This window comes from Nerophis ophidion, linkage group LG13, assembly GCF_033978795.1.
Source record: "Nerophis ophidion isolate RoL-2023_Sa linkage group LG13, RoL_Noph_v1.0, whole genome shotgun sequence".
Classification (NCBI taxonomy): Eukaryota; Metazoa; Chordata; class Actinopteri; order Syngnathiformes; family Syngnathidae; genus Nerophis; species Nerophis ophidion.
In genome coordinates, this window is record NC_084623.1 from 11,436,667 (window position 1) to 11,450,918 (window position 14,252).

Consider the following 14,252-nt stretch of genomic DNA (forward strand, 5'->3'; position numbering starts at 1 on the left):
ATTATATTCCAACTCCGCGTTCTTCTTTGTCATCGCCGCCGCCGCAACCCCCCCTCCACCCCCCTGACACATAATCAAATTATTATATCTGAGTGAAAGGGTAGGACACACATTTTTGTCCATCATGCTCCTTTTTGTTTTTTTTCTTTTTTAATCTATTTAGTTTCAGTCGTATAGATGCAGAGTATTTTTGGATGTTGTGATCAAAATAAAGGATAAGACTAACATTGCAAAGCACTAAACAAGAAAGACAACAATACGGACATAATAAATAATCACTTACTGTACAATGCCTGCTCTCACAGGGATGCTTATATCTTACAGTTTAGATGAAAAATCAGTCATAATTAACTAAGGCAGGTGGGAAAAACAAGGTGGAAATATCAAACTAGTGTCTTTTCGTGACTTTCTTGCGATCTCTGGGTCTGAGTTGAATGTCAAAGTTGACCAACTCCTCATTTTATGGCCACATTATTCTAAAATCCGGGTGAAAGGCATGGTTTATACTCTAGAATTAACTTTCACCAGCTCAGAGGCAATGCAGCTGCTCACCGGCTCAGTATGTCAATATAGCCGCATAAGCCAGTTACCTCTGTGATCACGGTGCTGCTAAAAGTAGTTCCTCAGCGTTAGCGCTTACAACAATATCAGTAATACTTGGTTGATATGCAGGTCAGGACATGTAAATGGACGATTATTGGCAGATTTTTTATTTTATTTTTTATTTTTAGAAGGCTCTATGGACGGAATAGTGTACTACCATTAGCTGCATTGTTAGCCACCTTATACGTATAGCTTTTTTTCCGATATTCCGATATTGTCCAACTCTTAATTACCGATTCCGATATTAACCGATACCGATACATACAGTCGTGGATTTGACACCTTATTATGTCTAATTTTGTTGTGATGCCCCGCTGGATGCATTAAACAATGTAACAAGGTTTTCCAAAATAAATCAACTCAAGTTATGTAAAAAAAATGCCATATTTACTATTGAATTTATTATTGAATTCACACAGTGCGTTATTTTTTTGAACATGCCTCAAAACAGCAGCTTGGAATTTAGGACATGTGCTCCCCTGAGAGAGCATGAGGAGGTTGAGGTGATCAGGGTTGGGGTTGCGGGGGTGTATATTGTAGCGTCCAGGAAGAGTTAGTGGTGCAAGGGGTTCTGGGTATTTGTTCTGTTGTGTTTATTTTGTGTTACGGTGCGGATGTTCTCCCGAAATGTGTTTGGCATTCTTGTTTGGTGTGGGTTCACAGTGTGGCGCATATTTGTAACAGTCTTAAAGTTGTTTATACGGCCACACCTGTACGGCTGTTGACCAAGTATGCATTGCATTCACTTGTGTGTGTGAAAAGTCATAGATAGGCAGTGCGTTTAAGGCGGCGTTTTAAAAAAGTCATACATTTTACTTTTTGAAACCGACACCGATAATTTCCGATATCACATTTCAAAGCATTTATCGGCCGATAATATCGGACATCTCTAATAATAATGCATTTTATTCATAATGCATTCATTTGACGTCAAATCTCAAAGTGTGACGTATTAAAAAGACGTAAAAAAGAGAAAACATTTGATAAAAACATCAATTATATATAAATATTTTTTAATGTATTATAAATAATAAAAAAAAATAAAATGTGTGTTTTTGTCTTACATAAGGATTGTGAATGCAACATTCTAAAAAAAAAAGGTGCATTTGCCTTTTAGGATAAAAAAAATAAGTATAATTTCACTTATTTACTGTCCAAATCAAGCATAGTTTGAGGTTTATTTGCAAAACATAACGTGTAATTTTACTTCATTTAAGAGTAAATAGAGATGTTTTATGAGCTGATCAACAGCTGTTTACGCTAAACCCGAGAATTACCGCTTTCGACGGCAGCTTTCACTGCGAATATTTATTTGGGAACGTTTGTTTCAGCTGTTGTTCATCAGCTGTTGATTGAGCTTGTGTCTCTCCTGTGTAAATAAACAGCGGGCAGCAATTAGCAGCACAAACACAAACAGGCGACACCTGCTCGTGTGTTGGGGTCGCAATTTTAACAGTTAAAACCACTGTCAATATGATATATCTTCAGGGTTCCAAAATATTGATTAGATTGGAATATTTTTAAGCAGCATTTAGGTGTACGGCATTTCCGGTCAGTGTTTTATTAACTCTAAATCATGCATATTTGCTAATAATACCAACTTCTATCCATTTCTACCGCTTATTCCCACTGGTGCCTAGCTCAGCCACAATCGGGCGGAAGGCGGTGTACACCCAGGACAAGTCGCTATCTCATCGCAGGCCAATAATATTTAACTGTCAAGGCGTGGACTGTAGTGTGAATTGTTTTCCCGAGGTGCAAAGCGATTGGAGTGGACTTTGGGGTTTGTTTTTCCAGGAGGCAAAGGAAAGTTGGCGCGGGCAAGGCGTGAATGTAAGTACATATTTGTATTTTAACACCATAACTACAAAACAGGCAAACAAAAGGCGCGCACAAGGGCGGAAGTACAAAACTGACTAAGGAAACAAAACTTGCACAAAGGCAGAAACTATGAACTATAAACAAAAACTTACTTGGCATGGAACTGTGGGTAAAGGTATCGAGGGTGAAAGACGGTGATAGGTAGTGATATTGCCAGGACGAAGAACAGAAACAGACTGGTTGAATAGCAGTGACATAATCAGTGAAAACAGGTGCGAAACGAGGCCAGGTGAAAACTACTGAGTTGTTATGGTAACAAAACAAACCAGGAAGTGCAAAAACAGGAACTGAGTGTCCCAAAAAAACAAAACATGATCACAAAGACATGACGATAACAATGAAATTAACTGGTAAATTGCGATAAAAAGGACAGATACTTTTTTGACGACTACTTCGTTGATCACCAATGATCAATTGCCATCATGCTTTATTTAGAGCTGTTGAAAAATTACGTGATAAAGGCCTACTGAAATGAGATTTTCTTATTCAAACGGGGATAGCAGGTCCATTCTATGTGTCATACTTGATCATTTCACGATATTGCCATATTTTTGCTGAAAGGATTTAGTAGAGAACATCGACGATAAAGTTCGCAACTTTTAGTCGCTAAAAAAAAGCCTTGCCTGTACTGGAAGTAGCAGACGATATTCGCGTGACGTCACGGGTTGTGGAGCCCCTCACATCTGAACATTGTTTACAATCATGGCCACCAGCAGCGAGAGCGATTCGGACCGAGAAAGCGACAATTTCCCCATTAATTTGAGCAAGGGTGAAAGATTTGTGGATGAGGAAAGTGAGAGTGAAGGACTAGAAAAAAAAGACTAGGGCAGTGGGAGCGATTCAGATGTTATTAAACAAATTTACTAGGATAATACTGGAAAATCCCTTATCTGCTTATTGTGTTACTAGTGTTTTAGTAAGATTATATGGTCGTACCTGTACAACATTAAGATCGGCCCCACACCTTTCTTCAGCACCAGTCGACGGGTGGTGGCGATGCCCATCTCTGCCCTTCGCAAGGGACCCTCTTCGAAACACGATCTTTCGAAATGATCGCTGCATAATACACTGTACTTTGTGTGTGTGGTCCAATCCAACCGTGTTCGCTTGACCGCTCTGTTCCATAGTAAAGCTTCACCGTCATCTTTCGGGAATGTAAACAATCAAACACCGGCTGTGTTTGTGTTGCTAAAGCCGGCCACAATATACCGCTTCCCACCTACAGCTTTCTTCTTTGATGTCTCCATTGTTCATTGAACAAATTGCAAAAGATTCAGCAACACAGATGTCCAGAATACTGTGGAATTTTGCAATGAAAACAGATGACTTAATAGCTGGGAACAGTGCTGGAATAAAATGTCCTCTACAATTCGTGACATCATGCGCACGCGTCATCATACCGCAACGTTTTGAACACGATAAAATGTCCATATAGTGGTATGCCAAATAATATTTTGATTAAAGTACAGTAATGTATTATTCTATATTGAAACACAGTGTGGTCCCATTTATTTAGAACAGTATCGAAAAGTGCCCAAAAAGTATCGAAATACCAAAATATGAAAGATGTTTGATTCTGGAAGCGTACACAGATTGCAAATGAAACCACGCCCCACCCTTTCTAAAACTATTAGAATGTACCTTTGGAAAATGCACACTTTTCTTAAAGACGAGTAAATGTCAGTGCTATTTTGTTTCCGGACAAAAGTCGAAAACAAACTTGATAAACATTATAGATTAAATACAACTCCACCAATCCATGCAAAGCTGCACAAAAAAAGCTGATTTTTAACAGTATTTATTTCACCAAATGTGTTGTGCAAAAAATTACTTGAATGAATCGGTCTTTTGCCATTGTTTAGTTGGAGTATCTAACATTGTTAGATTCAAGTCACAAATAACCCCAAAAAATTTAATCGGTCCCTTTTAAATGCATTGGGTCTGGATTTTGTACCTCATTCTGTGACTGAAGAATTAAAAACCTACTGAAATGAGATGTTCTTATTTAAACGGGGATAGCAGGTCCTTTCTATGTGTCATACTTGATCATTTCGCCATATTGCCATATTTTTGCTGAAAGGATTTAGTAGAGAACATCGACGATAAAGTTCGCAACTTTTAGTCGCTAATAAAAAAGCCTTGCCTGTACCGGAAGTAGCAGACGATGTGCGCGTGACGTCACAAGTTGTAGGGCTCCTCACATCCTCACATTGTTTACAATCATAGCCAGCAGCAGCTAGAGCTATTCGGACCGAGAAAGCAACCATTTCCCCATTAATTAGAGCGAGGATGAAAGATTCGTGGATGAGGAAATTTAGAGTGAAGGACTAGAAAAAAAGAAAAAAAAGGCGATTGCAGTGGGAGCGATTCAGATGTTATTAGACACATTTACTAGTATAATTCTGGAAAATCCCTTATCTGCCTATTGTGTTGCTAGTGTTTTAGTGAGATTAAATAGTACCTGAAAGTTTTAAGGGGTGTGGCCACGGGTGTGTTGACCGCCAGAGTCTCTGAGGGAAGTCACGCAGCTGCAGCAGGACGGAAGCCCCGCTGATGTCTCCGGTAAGAGCCGACTTATTACCACAAATTTCTCACCGAAGACTGCCGGTTGACATGTGGTCGGGATCCATGTTCGCTTGACCGCTCTGATCCATAGTAAAGCTTCACCTCTGGGAATTTTAAACAAGGAAACACCGGCTGTGTTTGTGTGGCTAAAGGCTACAATCTATAATGGTGACAATCTATCATGTAAATAGTCATGAAAATAAAGAAAACCCATTGAGTGAGAAGAGTTAGTGCTGCAAGGGGTTGTGGGTCTTTGTACTGTCGTGTTTATTTTTGTGTTACGGTGCGGATGTTCTCCCGAAATGTTTTTTTACTTCACAGATGTCATAGTTTTGATGCCTTCCGTGACAATCTACAATGTAAATAGTCATGAAAACAAAGAAAGCACGTTGAAATGAGAAGGTGTGCCAAAACTTTTGGCCAGTACTGTATATTGTACATTGCATTTCCTGAAATATTGGAACTTTTGAAGTGGGAAGTAAAATATGGACAGGGTATTGTAAAATGCACGTAAAACACAAAATGACAGTATTTACCAGGTTTACATCAGACTTAAATCAAAGTCTTAACTTGGATTTTAAATAATGCGTTTTCGGTTGTGTTTATTTTGTGTTACGGTGCGGATGTCCTCCCGAAATGTTTTTTTACTTCACAGGTGTCATAGTTTTGATGCCTTCCGTGACAATCTACAATGTAAATAGTCATGAAAATAAAGAAAACCCATTGAGTGAGAAGAGTTAGTGCTGCAAGGGGTTCTCGGTATTTGTTCTATTGTGTTTATTTTGTGTTACGGTGCGGATGTTCTCCCGAAATGTTTTTTACTTCACAGATGTCATAGTTTTGATGCCTTCCGTGACAATCTACAATGTAAATAGTCATGAAAATAAAAAAAAACCTTTGAGTGAGAAGAGTTAATGCTGCAAGGGGTTCTTGGTATTTGGTCTGTTGTGTTTATATTTGTGTTACGGTGCGGCTGTTCTCCCGAAAAAATGCTTCACTTCACGGGTGTCATATTTTTGATGCATTCCGTGACAATCTACAATGTAAATAGTCATGAAAATAAAGAAAACCCATTGAGTGAGAAGAGTTAGTGCTGCAAGGGGTTCTGGGTATTTGTTATGTTGTGTTTATTTTGTGTTACGGTGCGGATGTTCTCCCGAAATGTTTTTTTACTTCACAGCTGTCATAGTTTTGATGCCTTCCGTGACATTCTACAATGTAAATAGTCACGAAAATAAAGAAAACCCATTGAGTGAGAAGAGTTAGTGGTGCAAGAGGTTCTCGGTATTTGTTCTGTTGTGTTTATATTTGTGTTACGGTGCGGCTGTTCTCCCGAAAAAAAAAATTCACTTCACGGGTGTCATAGTTTTGATGCCTTCCGTGACAATCTACAATGTAAATAGTCTTGAAAATAAAGAAAACCCTTTGAGTGAGAAGAGTTAGTGCTGCAAGGGGTTCTGGGTATTTGGTCTGTTGTGTTTATATTTTTGTTACGGTGTGAATGTTCTCCCGAAATGTTTTTTTACTTCACAGATGTCATAGTTTTGATGCCTTCCGTGACAATCTACAATGTAAATAATCATGAAAATAAAGAAAACCCATTGAGTGAGAAAAGTTAGTGCTGCAAGGGTTTCTCGGTATTTGTTCTGTTGTGTTTATTTTGTGTTACAGTGCGGATGTTCTCCCGAAATGTTTTTTTTACTTCACGGGTGTCATAGTTTTGATGCCTTCTGTGACAATCTACAATGTAAATAGGCATGAAAATAAAGAAAACCCATTGAGTGAGAAGAGTTAGTGCTGCAAGGGATCCTCGGTATTTGTTCTATTGTGTTTATTTTGTGTTACGGTGCGGATGTTCTCCCGAAATGTTTTTTTACTTCACAGGTGTCATAGTTTTGATGCCTTCCGTGACAATCTACAATGTAAATAGTCATGAAAATAAAGAAAACATATTGAGTGACAAGAGTTAGTGCTGCAAGGGGTTCTCGGTATTTGTTCTGTTGTGTTTATATTTCTGTTACGGTGCGGATGTTCTCCCGAAATGTTGTTTTACTTCACAGGTGTCATAGTTTTGATGCATTCCGTGACAATCTACAGTGTAAATAGTCATGAAAATAAAGAAAACCCATTGAGTGAGAAGAGTTAGTGCTGCAAGGAGTTCTCGGTATTTGTTCTGTTGTGTTTATATTTGTGTTACGGTGCGGCTGTTCTCCCGAAAAAATGTTTCACTTCACGGGTGTCATAGTTTTGATGCATTCCGTGACAATCTACAATGTAAATAGTCATGAAAATAAAGAAAACCCATTGAGTGAGAAGAGTTAGTGCTGCAAGGGGTTCTGGGTATTTGTTCTATTGTGTTTATTTTGTGTTACGGTGCGGATGTTCTCCCGAAATGTTTTTTTACTTCACAGATGTCATAGTTTTGATGCCTTCCGTGACAATCTACTATGTAAATAGTCATGAAAATAAAGAAAACCCATTGAGTGAGAAGAGTTAGTGCTGCAAGGGATTCTCGGTATTTGTTCTATTGTGTTTATTTTGTGTTACGGTGCGGATGTTCTCCCGAAATGTTTTTTTACTTCACAGATGTCATAGTTTTGATGCCTTCTGTGATTATCTACAATGTAAATAGTCATGAAAATAAAGAAAACATATTGAGTGAGAAGAGTTAGTGCTGCAAGGGGTTCTCGGTATTTGTTCTGTTGTGTTTATATTTCTGTTACGGTGCGGATGTTCTCCCGAAATGTTGTTTTACTTCACAGGTGTCATAGTTTTGATGCATTCCGTGACAATCTACAGTGTAAATAGTCATGAAAATAAAGAAAACCCATTGAGTGAGAAGAGTTAGTGCTGCAAGGCGTTCTGGGTATTTGTTCTATTGTGTTTATTTTGTGTTACGGTGCGGATGTTCTCCCGAAATGTTTTTTTACTTCACAGATGTCATAGTTTTGATGCCTTCCGTGACAATCTACAATGTAAATAGTCATAAAAATAAAGAAAACCCATTGAGTGAGAAGAGTTAGTGCTGCAAGGGATTCTCAGTATTTGTTCTGTTGTGTTTATTTTGTGTTACGGTGCGGATGTTCTCCCGAAATGTTTTTTTACTTCACAGATGTCATAGTTTTGATGCCTTCTGTGATTATCTACAATGTAAATAGTCATGAAAATAAAGAAAACATATTGAGTGAGAAGAGTTAGTGCTGCAAGGGGTTCTCGGTATTTGTTCTGTTGTGTTTATATTTCTGTTACGGTGCGGATGTTCTCCCGAAATGTTGTTTTACTTCACAGGTGTCATAGTTTTGATGCATTCCGTGACAATCTACAGTGTAAATAGTCATGAAAATAAAGAAAACCCATTGAGTGAGAAGAGTTAGTGCTGCAAGGAGTTCTCGGTATTTGTTCTGTTGTGTTTATATTTGTGTTGCGGTGCGGCTGTTCTCCCGAAAAAATGTTTCACTTCACGGGTTTCATAGTTTTGATGCATTCCGTGACAATCTACAATGTAAATAGTCATGAAAATAAAGAAAACCCATTGAGTGAGAAGAGTTAGTGCTGCAAGGGGTTCTCGGTATTTCTTCTGTTGTGTTTATTTTGTGTTACGGTGCGGATGTTCTCCCGAAATGTTTTTTTACTTCACAGATGTCATAGTTTTGATGCCTTCCGTGACAAATCTACAATGTAAATAGTCATGAAAATAAAGAAAACACATTGAAATGAGAAGGTGTGCCCAAACTTTTGGCCAGTACTTTATATTTTTTATTGCATTTCCTGAAATATTGAAACTTTTGAAGTAGGAAGTAAAGTTTGATCAATGTTTTTTTGTAACGTAAAACACAAAATGACAGTATTTTCTAGGCTTACATCAGACTCAAATCAGATTTTTGACTTGGATTTAAATATTTGGGGGAATTTATTGTTAACCAAACTCTTTTGGGCTGGTTGCAGATCGCGAGTCCCGGGAACACGAGGACGCCATGGCCACAGAGATTACAGAGGAGCTGCAGCCGGCTAAAGTTCCCCTCCTGACCAAAGACATTGTCAACAGTAAAAAAGTCCACGCCATGCGTAAGGAGTTTAAGAGGAAGCAGGGAAAGCAGCGCTCCATGGGCTCCCCCATGGACTACTCCCCTCTGCCCATTGACAAACACGAACCTGAATTTGTGAGTACCCATTAGGATCCTGATCCCGCTTCATCTTAAAATGAGATATACTTTGACAACCACATGCATTGCAAAAAAAGGTCCGTAGTAATATGTTTTCTCTGATCTGAAAAAGGGGCCCTGCAGGAGAAAACTTGATGGGATAATTCAGGGAATGAAGGACACTTCTCGAGTCATGGCTCTGTCTTTGTACCTTCCCAACTGTGACAGAAAAGGTTTCTTCAAACGCAAGCAAGTAAGTTTGGGTCATCTTTCCCATTTTTTTTTAAATAAACAGGACACTAACTATTTCACTCTTTAACTCCTGAACTTTGGTGCGCCAAATAATCACCGTGTTTTTCGGACTATAAGACACATTTAAAACAAATTTTCTCAAAAAACGACAGTGCACCTTATAACCCGGTGTGCCTCATGTACGGAATCATTCTGGTTGTGCTTACCGACCTCGAAGCAATTTTACTTGGTTCATAGCGTAATGATAATTGTGACCAGTAGATGGCAGTCACACATAAGAGATACATGTAGACTGCAATATGACGCCAGTAAAGAATTTTACTTGGTTCATAGTGTAATAATAATTGTGACCAGTATATGGCAGTCACACATAAGAGATACATGTAGACTGCAATATGACGCCAGAAAAGAACAACAAAGCTTTAAATGTTCCATTGAAAATAAAGAACGTTACACACGGCGCTGAAAAATCCGTCAAAATGTTTTAGTACGACTTTGAATAACCCATTGAATGAGGCCAAAAGTTTGGACACACCTTCTCATTCAATGGGTTGTCCTTATTTTAATGACTATTTACATTGTAGATCAGGGGTCCCCAAACTACGACCTGCGGGCCAGATACGGCCCGCCGGCATTCGAGATCTGGCCCGCGGGAAATCCCAAGTCAAAATTGTTTTTTTATTTATTTATTGTTTTAAATATGTCCTTTCTAATCCATATTTCTACCACTTGTTGCTTGTTACTCTCAGAGTCTCCTAGCCGCTCAGGCAAATCACATTGTATAAAAATGCATTTTCCAATCGATGACGTGATATCACGGGGGCCCCGGGGGCCGCATTGGGTTGAAATAATTTAGCCGGGGACCGGGCTGTTTATATATATATATATATACTTTTTTCTTTTTTTCTTTTTTTTTGGGGCCGGGGGCTGCATTGGGTTAAAATTATTTGGTAGGGCTGTTTATATATATATATATATATATATATATATATATATAGGGCTGTTTTTATATATATATATATATATATATATATATATATATATATATATATAGGGCTGTTTATATATATATATATATATATATATATATATATATATATATATATATATATATATATATATATATATATATATATATATATATATATGTACATATATACATATATATATGTGTGTGGGAAAAATCACAAGACTACTTCATCTCTACAGAACTGTTTCATGAGGGTTCCCTCAATCGTCAGGAGATGAAGTAGTCTTGTGATTTTTCCCACACATACATATATTGCGCTCTACCACTGTATCGAGCACTATTCTCTGGATAATCTAATTAAGACACACATATATATATATATATATGTATATATATGTATATATATATATATATATATATATATATATATATATATATATATATGTATATATATATATATATATAAAGTTTGGGGACCCCTGTTGTATATGAATGAACACATTATGTACTTACCAAAAAAAAAAGTGAAAATACTGAAAACATGTTTTATATTCTAGTTTCTTCAAAATAGCCACCCTTTGCTCTGATTACTTTTTCGCGCACTCTTGGCATTCTCTCGATGAGCTTCAAAAAGGTAGTCACCTGAAAGGGTTTTCACTTCACAGGTGTGCTTGAAGGGTGCTCATACATAGTTTCGATGCCTTCAGTGACAATCTACAATGTAAATAGTCATGAAAATAAGGAAAACCCATTGAATGAGAAGGTGTGTTGTAACTTTTGGACTGTATTGTATATTTCCTACAAAATTACATTTATCACCGACAAAATACCGATATCAATAATGAGTATCGATGAGGGTATCGTACCGATAAAATCTTTAAGCTATACATCCCTAAATACCACGGTTGTGATACAGGGGTATGGTTTTCTGGTTTCTACCAAACTGACTTTAATGTGTCGATGCCAAATGTGATGCACGACTGTTTTTCTCAGGCTTGTCCCTGACAGTTTTGGTCTATGTCTTAGTTTTTCCTCTGCGTTTGTCTTTAGTTCCTGTCAGCACTCTTATTTTGGTTCTGTTTCCTGTTTGTCTACCTGCGTGCTGTGTAACCCTCAGCTGTGGCTGATTGGCACCTGGCCACACCTGGTATCAATCAGCCAGCCACTATTTAAGACCTGTTTTCTCCTCCAGTCAGGGCTGGATTATTGTCGTGTCAATGTCATTTTCTACTTGTCATTCCTACTGGTCGTGTGAATGCAGCGTAGCGGTAAGCTATATTTGGTTGATGTTTTGTAGCTTACTGTTTTTTGTTCCCTGCTTCCGATTAGTTTGTTCATAGCCCTTAGTTTGTTATATCCGCCCATGTGAGTGCTTTTTGTTTGTACCCTTTTGGCTTTGTTTTTGTCTTAGTATCTTTATTAAATCATGTTTACTTACCAAAAGCCTGCCTCTTTCCCTGCATCTTGGGGTTCGACACCAAATAACTGTGACAGAATAATCCAGCCCTGACTGGAGGAGAAAACAGGTCTTAATTAGTGGCTGGCTGATTGATCCCAGGTGTGGCCAGGTGCCAATCAGCCACCGCTGAAGGTTACACAGCACTCAGGTAGACAAACAGGAAACAGAACCAAAATAAGAGTGCCGACAGGAACTAAAGACAAATGCAGAGGAAAAACTAAGACGTAGACCAAAACTGTCAGGGACAAGCCTGACAGTTTTATTTGTATCAGTTTCACTTACCGTCCCTGTTTTATCGCCCCCACAGTGCAAGCCCTCCCGTGGCCGCAAACGGGGCATCTGTTGGTGCGTGGACAAGTACGGCGTTCAACTCCCCGGAACAGACTACAGTGGTGGAGACATTCAGTGTAAAGACCTGGAGAGCAGCACTAACAACAATGAGTAGAGCAGCAAAAAAAAAACGGACCACAATCATCCCCAAACTCCACATGACCCCGGACCCACATTTCCTCTCTGAATCACACCTTTAAATCTCCCCTCACTTCAAGAGTTATTCTCAGAATTTTAGATAGAATTTCCCCCCCAAAAAAAGGACCAGGATTAAAAAGACTTTTTGTTTTTGACCAAACACTCATCTCTAAACAAGGAGGGGGGGGGGGGGAGTCCAAGAATCCCTTTTCGAGCAGATCTTTTGACGACGGCGCACGTGGGGACCCCCTTTGTGCAAGCTGCATATTAATTCACACATATGCACGTTTTTTGTTTTTAAGAACCGGGGGCTCTCTGTGAAGCAGATGTATTCGTATACATTGATGTTGTAAAAACGAAGCAAAATTCATTGTGAAGACAAACAAGACGATTGGATCTTTAATTGGTGGAGATTTTATTTTCTCGAATCAATCGCAACTGGACTGTTTGGTTTCCCTTAGAAGGCGTCGGTTCGTGTTCAGACAGGTCCGATCTAGTCTCAGACTGGCAGTGGGAAAGGGATTCCTATGGCCCCATTCGTCACGGTTTACTCGACGAATTGAGGGGGGTGCGCTATCCAATCTCGCCGACAGATGGCAGTAAAATGTGTTTTGCGGCAATTCCAACCTTGACCACTGCCTCAGTTCCATCATTTAATTGCAAAATGATTAACCCCCCAGTCCCCCTATTCTTCTTATGCGAGAGCCACCCAGGAATGGGTCTGTACGAATCCTCTCCTTACTGAAGATCGATCAGATCTAGTCTAGTAGCTGGTGCCAAAAACTCCCAACACAAGGAGGCCCTCGGCAAGGATGGTTCCGCCCGATTGAGCTACCCTTCTGTCAATACCAACGACGGTAGTTAAAGCAGAATTGCATTGGAGGTATTATGTGGCGGAACGATCCCTACAAGAGCAGAGCCAGAAGGCAAAGCTCTCGGACTACCGAGCTATCGACATTACTACTCTCAGCTATGGTCATGAAATGTGGGTCATGACCGAAAGAATAAGATACAAGCCGCCGAAATGAGTTTCCTCAGAAGGGTGGTTGGCATCTCCCTTAGAGATAGGGTGAGAAGTTCAGTCTCTGAGTAGAGGCGCTGCTCCTTCGCTTGGAAAGGAACCAACTTAGGTGGTTCGGGCATCTCGTGCGGATGCCTCACAAGCGTTTCCCTAGGGAGGTCCTTGTTGCACGTCCCACTGGGAGGAAGACCCCGCGGCAGGCCAAGGATCAGATGAGGGGGATTACATCTCTTCTCTGGCCTAGGAACGCTTTGGGATTCCACAGGAAGAAGTTGCTAATGTTGCTCTGGAGAGGGAAGTCTGGGGGTCTCTGCTGGAGCTGTTTTCCCCGCGACCCGGTTGAAGATGGATGGGCAGAACGATCCCTACAAGCCCAAAATCCGTCGGAATCACCCACCTTAGCGTTCCATTCAGTTGTAAGAAAATGGTCCAGTTGCGATCGATTGAACGCCCCCCGAGAGTACCTTGACCTGGATGAACGAGAACATCCGTAGACATGTTGAGCTTTTTGATGTTACCTGAGACAGGGATGTGCTGCACCAGTTCTATGGGTATGTGGTTCTGTCCGAGCACTTATAAAACAGGGCAATCTCCTTCGACGTATAACTTCACAGAAATCAAGTGTGCTCGAATGCATGTATGTTTACAGTGCGAATGTGTGATGTGTGTATTAGCCTGCTTTGGTGTATAATAGAGTGAGCCTATATACAAAAAAAGAATGTCATTTTTGTTTTTCTCTTGTTTGATTTTTGTCACAAGTACTGCTAGCGCCTGAGGTGGTTTATCGAGACCGTCCTTCTCTCTCTCTCTCTCTCTCTCTCGTTTAAAATATGTTCGACGTGGAGCATTTGGCGACAAAGGAGGAACGGGATTCGTTACCGATGGATTTAT

At 39.6% G+C, this 14,252-nt stretch overlaps 1 protein-coding gene across 1 annotated transcript in view; it reads left to right on the forward strand.

Moving 5' to 3' along the window:
• Positions 1-14,252, forward strand: part of igfbp5b (insulin-like growth factor binding protein 5b) — a 56,195-nt gene that overhangs the window by 39,598 nt on the left and 2,345 nt on the right. Inside the window, exons 2-4 of the mRNA XM_061918398.1 lie at positions 8,995-9,209; positions 9,325-9,444; positions 12,180-14,252. The exon at positions 12,180-14,252 is cut by the window's right edge and continues 2,345 nt beyond it. Coding sequence (XP_061774382.1) covers positions 8,995-9,209; positions 9,325-9,444; positions 12,180-12,317 — 473 coding nt within the window. The 3' untranslated portion in view covers positions 12,318-14,252. The remainder of the gene's footprint in view (positions 1-8,994; positions 9,210-9,324; positions 9,445-12,179) is intronic.